The 6,539-nt window shown below is 41.4% G+C and overlaps 1 protein-coding gene across 1 annotated transcript; it reads right to left on the bottom strand.

Annotated features, from left to right (window-relative positions):
* Positions 1-5,603: 5,603 nt before the first annotated feature.
* Positions 5,604-6,539, bottom strand: LOC139456120 (uncharacterized). The gene has a single exon (XM_071237655.1). The coding sequence runs from the start codon at positions 6,537-6,539 to the stop codon at positions 5,604-5,606; it is 936 nt and encodes a 311-aa protein (XP_071093756.1).

Raw genomic sequence — 6,539 nt, 5'->3', positions numbered from 1 at the left:
TTGGGAGTAGATCCAGCGATGTCATCATCGTACCGTGCTTACCTACCTACATTCAGTTGTCAGAGTGATTTTTCTAAAACTGTGTTGTCGACTTAGAAAAGTCACACTGCCAAGTCATACCGAAAAACACAAAAAGACATTTAAACGTTGATCACTTGTATCATGTCGTGAGAAAAAGATTTACTGTTGATTCTATATTTGGGGAAATCCCTTTTACATAAGCCATGTCGTTGGCGTAGAGTGCAGATGTGGGCGGAAAGCGGAGTACGACACGCGAGCCTTTACTCGTGGGAGTTTCAGTAGTGTTGTATAAGGCTGCTGTAAAAACACTGTGCTGGCTGATAACGATATTCTGGTTAGAAAAAACACACAAAAAACTCGTGTCATCCCACAAGGCCCGACACTTCAGCTGTGAAGCAGAGGCGACACCCACGGATTGCGAGGCTGGTGTCCACAGCCGGGTTTCGAACAGGAATAGGAAGATATGATTAAAAGGGACTGTATATAAACCCTTTCAATAATCATAAGACATCTGTGCTAAAGGCACAGTCCATTGTGCGATTTCGACTACATTATAAGCATGTGTTTATGAATCGCTATCAAAGAGCTAGTGATGACACCAGGGATTGCGAAAATCCGAAGTTGTGATTATAAACCTAAAAACATGTGCCCCCTTATATATCAATAGTTTAACGCCCTTTCTATATATAGAGAGGATAGTACGTGATTGTCGTGTGTTTATTAAAGGTAGAGTGGTTGACTTGTAGTGTTTGTATAGAGAGAGTGGTTGACTTGAAGTGTTTAGTATAGAGAGAGTGGTTATCATGAAGTGTTTAGTATAGAGATAGTGGTTGTCATGTAGCGTTTAGTATAGAGAGAGTGGTTGTCATGTAATGTTTAGTATAGAGAAAGTGGTTGTCATGTAATGTTTAGTATAGACAGAGTGGTTGTCGTGAAGTGTTTAGTATAGACAGAGTGGTTGTCATGAAGTGTTTAGTATAGAGATAGTGGTTGTCATGAAGTGTTTAGTATAGAGAGAGTGGTTGTCATGAAGTGTTTAGTATAGAAAGAGTGGCTGTCATGAAGTGTTTAGTATAGAGAGAATGGTTGTCATGAAGTGTTTAGTATAGAGAGAGGGGTTGTCATGAAGTGTTTAGTATAGAGAGAGTGGCTGTCATGTAGTGTTTAGTATAGAGAGAGGGGCTGTCTTATAGTGTTTAGTATAGAGATAGCGGTTGTCATGAAGTGTTTAGTATAGACAGAGTGGTTGTCATGAAGTGTTTAGTATAGAGAGAGTGGTTGTCATGTAATGTTTAGTATAGAGAGAGTGGTTGTCATGTAATGTTTAGTATAGAGAGAGTGGTTGTCATGAAGTGTTTAGTATAGAGAGAGTGGCTGTCATGAAGTGTTCAGTATAGAGATAGTGGTTGTCATGAAGTGTTTAGTATAGAGATAGCGGTTGTCATGTAGTGTTTAGTATAGAGAGAGCGGCTGTCATGAAGTGTTTAGTATAGAGATAGCGGTTGTCATGTAGTGTTTAGTATAGAGAGAGCGGCTGTCATGAAGTGTTTAGTATAGACAGAGTGGCTGTCATGTAGTGTTTAGTTTAGAGAGAGCGGATGTCATGTAGTTTTAAGTATAGAGATATTGGTTGTCATGTAGTGTTTAGTATAGAGATAGTTGTTGTCATGTAGTGTTTAGTATAGAGAGAGTGGTTGTTATTAAGTATTTAGTATAGAGAGAGGGGTTGTCATGTAGTGTTTAGTATGGAGATAGTGGTTGTCATGTTGTGTTTAGTATAGAGATAGTGGTTGTCATGAAGTGTTTAGTATAGAGATAGCGGTTGTCATGAAGTGTTTAGTATAGAGATAGCGGTTGTCATGAAATGTTTAGTATAGAGAGAGTGGTTGTCATGTTGTGTTTAGTATAGAGATAGTGGTTGTCATGAAGTGTTTAGTATAGAGATAGCGGTTGTCATGAAATGTTTAGTATAGAGAGAGTGGTTGTCATGTTGTGTTTAGTATAGAGAGACTGGTTGTCATGTAGTGTTTAGTATAGAGATAGTTGTTGTCATGTAATGTTTAGTGTAGAGAGACTGGATGTTATGTAGTGTTTAGTATAGAGATAGTGGTTGTCATGTAGTGTTTAGTATAGAGAGAGTGGTTGTTATTAAGTATTTAGTATAGAGAGAGGGGTTGTCATGTAGTGTTTAGTATAGAGAGAGTGGTTGTCATGTAGTGTTTAGTATAGGGATAGTGGTTGTCATGAAGTGTTTAGTATAGAGAAAGTGGCTGTCATGAAGTGTCTAGTTTAGACAGAGTGGCTGTCATGTAGTGTTTGGTATAGAGATAGTGGTTGTCATGTTGTGTTTAGTATAGAGAGACTGGTTGTTATGTAGTGTTTAGTATAGAGATAGTTGTTGTTATTAAGTATTTAGTATAGAGAGAGGGGTTGTCATGTAGTGTTTAGTATGGAGATAGTGGTTGTCATGTTGTGTTTATTATAGAGACTGGTTGTCATGTAGTGTTTAGTATAGAGAGACTGGTTGTTATGTAGTGTTTAGTACAGAGAGAGTGGTTGTCATGTAGTATTTAGTATAGAGATAGTGGTTGTCATGTAGTGTTTAGTATAGAGAGAGTGGTTGTTATGAAGTGTTTAGTATAGAGAGAGTGGTTGTCATGTATTGTTTAGTATAGAGAGAGTGATTGTTATGAAGTGTTTAGTATAGAGATAGTGGTTGTCTTGTAGTGTTTAGTATAGATAGAGTGGTTGTTATGAAGTGTTTAGTATAGAGAGAGTGGTTGTCATGTAGTGTTTTGTATAGAGATACTGGTTGTCATGTAGTGTTTAGTAGATATATAGAGAGAGTTGTTGTTATGAAGTGTTTAGTATAGAGATACTGGTTGTCTTGTAGTGTTTAGTATATATATAGAGAGAGAGTGGTTGTTATGAAGTGTTTAGTATAGAGATACTGGTTGTCATGTAGTGTTTAGTATATATATAGAGAGAGAGTGGTTGTTATGAAGTGTTTAGTATAGAGATACTGGTTGTCTTGTAGTGTTTAGTATAGAGAGAGTGGTTGTCTTGTAGTGTTTTGTACAGAGACTGGTTGTCATGTAGTGTTCAGTATACAGATAGTGATTGTTATGTAGTGTTTAGTATAGAGAAAGTGGCTGTCATGTGGTATTTAGTAAAGAGATAGTGGTTGTCTTGTAGAGTTTAGTATAGAGAGAGTGGTTGTTATGAAGTGTTTAGTATAGAGAGAGTGGTTGTCTTGCAGTGTTCTGTATAGAGAGAGTGGTTGTCTTTTAGTGTTTTGTATAGAGACTGGTTGTCATGTAGTGTTATAGCATAGAGAGAGTGGTCGATATATTATGGAATATATTTATTTTATGAAATAAACACAATGTAGAAACGTATACAAAAGCCAGCTCTAGCTAGCTCTTTTCCACATGAATCAGCATCGGGACAATTATTTTCAAGAAATGTATTGTGTAATCTAAGATTTCATAGACTAAATGTTAACATTCACTGCCACGTATAATACACCATCCTTGCGTGCACACATTCTGCAATGTTCATAAATAATAAGAAACTTGTAATCACGAGACTACAATGACATTAGTGTTGACATAATTATAAAGATATAACATAGTTACGTCTATATGAGCAGATGTTGGCGAATACAATTTCCACGCGGACCTTGAAAACTGACACAATATAAACATCCTTCTGAGACAAGATAGCTGACATTTATTAGTTCACGTGTCAAAGGTCATGTCACTTTCATGGCTACCTCTCTTACGGATCACAATGTTTGTGTTTTATCTGCGTCTTTCAATACACGTAATAAACATCTTTGAAGCGTTTGTTGTAAACAGTGGTCTCACCTCAAATAGTACTGGCAAGACACTGTTGAAATCAACAACGGTGTTCGGTTCTTGTACACGACCATGCTTTTCAGACAGAGAATCCACGTGGCGGGCGATATTTTTTAGTTATACCCAAAGGCAAAGTAGATTATGGGATTATGTTCAAGGGCGGAACCAGCATTTTTAAAAGGGAGGGGTCCAAAAAATAAAACTCTTCTCTTAGTCAAATTTACTGCCTACATGTTCTAATTTTAATTTTGTATTTTTCAAGAACCATATAGCTCTAAACTCTTTGGGCATTTGAAGTGCAGACAAAATGGATCAAAATGGAACTTTTCGCGTCTGTCTTTTTCACTCAAACACACATCAAACGATATCAATCTATGTCTGTCTTGACATGTGTTTTGTTAAAGATTGATCAAACTATTAAACCATGCATTATCCATATCATCATAAATATAATCAATTTTCCGTATCAGTTCGTTCATACAGACAGATCACAGACACGTTTGGCTTTTAATATATATTTGCATTCATTGCTAATATTCCACAAATGACAAGTGCATTGTTTGCATAAATGACAATTCATGCTTCTTGCCTAGGGACATAAGGCAGAAACATCGTCTGAATTTGTTCAAGCCTGAGACGCCCAAGGGCTCATTCATCATAAAATACTCCCTTCTGTGTCGTCCGCGTGTAAGGTTATTCCCGAGTACATTTTTTGCGTGTCATTTTGGTATGAAGTGCAACTTTGTGTTGCAACCTAATTAAATTATTTTTATAAATATATCTTAAACCGTTTATGAATAACCATAGAGATTGTAAATTTTAAAAAAAATATTGTTCCCAGAGCAACATGACATTTTATCATCGGAGCGCCACGGAGTGCACCAGAAAACGGACGTTAAGTGGTATCGACATATAGGTCATCTGTCATCTTTTACTGCGCTGTAAGACGTGCATTAATGTCAAAACAACAAGCGATGAACTCGCCATCACTAATATGTGTCGGTCACCCCGGGCAGGTTTTGGTACATTAACATTTAAACTCATGTATGGAAATCGGTGACAACATCTGTCGCGTGAGCGCAATATATTGAAGGGAACATGTTTGTCAGTTAGAGTGACGCAACCTGGTTGTTTGTTTCGCTGACGTTTTGACCGAATTACAACGCAGGACATAGTAAAGTGATATCATGTTGAAATTTAAGACGACAAGTGGAGATAATGCATATTTCTCTAAGGGAGAACTTACATAGTTGGTAATCTATACGCTTCAGTGATTCATTAACATAGATAGTACCATCTTCCCGAGACAAGCGTGTCCACTAGCCCATACCAAAGCTAACAATACTTTATAATAAAATAAGGCTTGTAGACTCTCTTGCCTCGGGAAGATGATATAGTACAAATGAGTGAAAATATCGGATTAATGAACACATAGTAAGAGTGTATTCCATATAGACCAATGGCCAAAATACAAAATAATTAAAAAATATACCTTATGCGCATGTTTGTAGCATGGACAGATAGTTACTTCACACCCGTCCCCAACCCACCCAAAAACCAGGCCCACGACCCCCAGTGATTAAACAGATAACATATATTTCAAAGTTTGCTCATTGACATAAGAATTTAGAATTATCTATAACTTTGATCGTATGAAATATGTATTTAGATAAATTATGCCATTATGGTGGATGCTTGACTATATGTCATACCATGTGTGTCTTACTTATGTACCTCGGAAATATTATAGTAGCCGAAAGAGTGAGGTTCGGGTGGAGCTTGGGGTTGTGAATGAGAGGTGGGGGTGGGGGTGTGACTGAGGAGGGGTGGAGTGGTGGGGTGAGAGGGCGTGTGAGTGGCGGCGGTGGGGTGAGAGGGCGTGTGAGTGGCGGCGGTGGAGTGGTGGGGTGAGAGGGCGTGTGAGTGGCGGCGGTGGAGTGGTGGGGTGAGAGGGCGTGTGAGTGGCGGCGGTGGGGTGAGAGGGCGTGTGAGTGGCGGCGCTGTAGCGGTGGGGTGAGAGGGCGTGTGAGTGGCGGCGCTGTAGCGGTGGGGTGAGAGGGCGTGTGAGTGGCGGCGGTGGAGTGGTGGGGTGAGAGGGCGTGTGAGTGGCGGCGCTGTAGCGGTGGGGTGAGAGGACGTGTGAGTGGCGGCGGTGGAGTGGTGGGGTGAGAGGGCGTGTGAGTGGCGGCGGTGGAGTGGTGGGGTGAGAGGGCGTGTGAGTGGCGGCGGTGGGGTGAGAGGGCGTGTGAGTGGCGGCGGTGGGGTGAGAGGGCGTGTGAGTGGCGGCGGTGGGGTGAGAGGGCGTGTGAGTGGCGGCGGTGGGGTGAGAGGGCGTGTGAGTGGCGGCGGTGGGGTGAGAGGGCGTGTGAGTGGCGGCGGTGGAGTGGTGGGGTGAGAGGGCGTGTGAGTGGCGGCGGTGGGGTGAGAGGGCGTGTGAGTGGCGGCGCTGTAGCGGTGGGGTGAGAGGGCGTGTGAGTGGCGGCGCTGTAGCGGTGGGGTGAGAGGGCGTGTGAGTGGCGGCGCTGTAGCGGTGGGGTGAGAGGGCGTGTGAGTGGCGGCGGTGGAGTGGTGGGGTGAGAGGGCGTGTGAGTGGCGGCGCTGTAGCGGTGGGGTGAGAGGGCGTTTGAGTGGCTGCGTGAACCCTAAATGTCTATCCAT

The sequence above is a fragment of the Haliotis cracherodii genome, unplaced genomic scaffold, assembly GCF_022045235.1.
Source record: "Haliotis cracherodii isolate W230 unplaced genomic scaffold, xgHalCrac1.p SCAF_1, whole genome shotgun sequence".
Lineage (NCBI taxonomy): Eukaryota > Metazoa > Mollusca > Gastropoda > Lepetellida > Haliotidae > Haliotis > Haliotis cracherodii.
The sequence above is the reverse complement of the archived record's forward strand: the minus strand, read 5'-3'. Positions and strand labels throughout refer to the sequence as shown.

Bases quoted from the DNA above. Each gene is read 5' to 3' on its own strand.
- LOC139456120 (XM_071237655.1), bottom strand. From the start codon at position 6,539: ATGGATAGACATTTAGGGTTCACGCAGCCACTCAAACGCCCTCTCACC.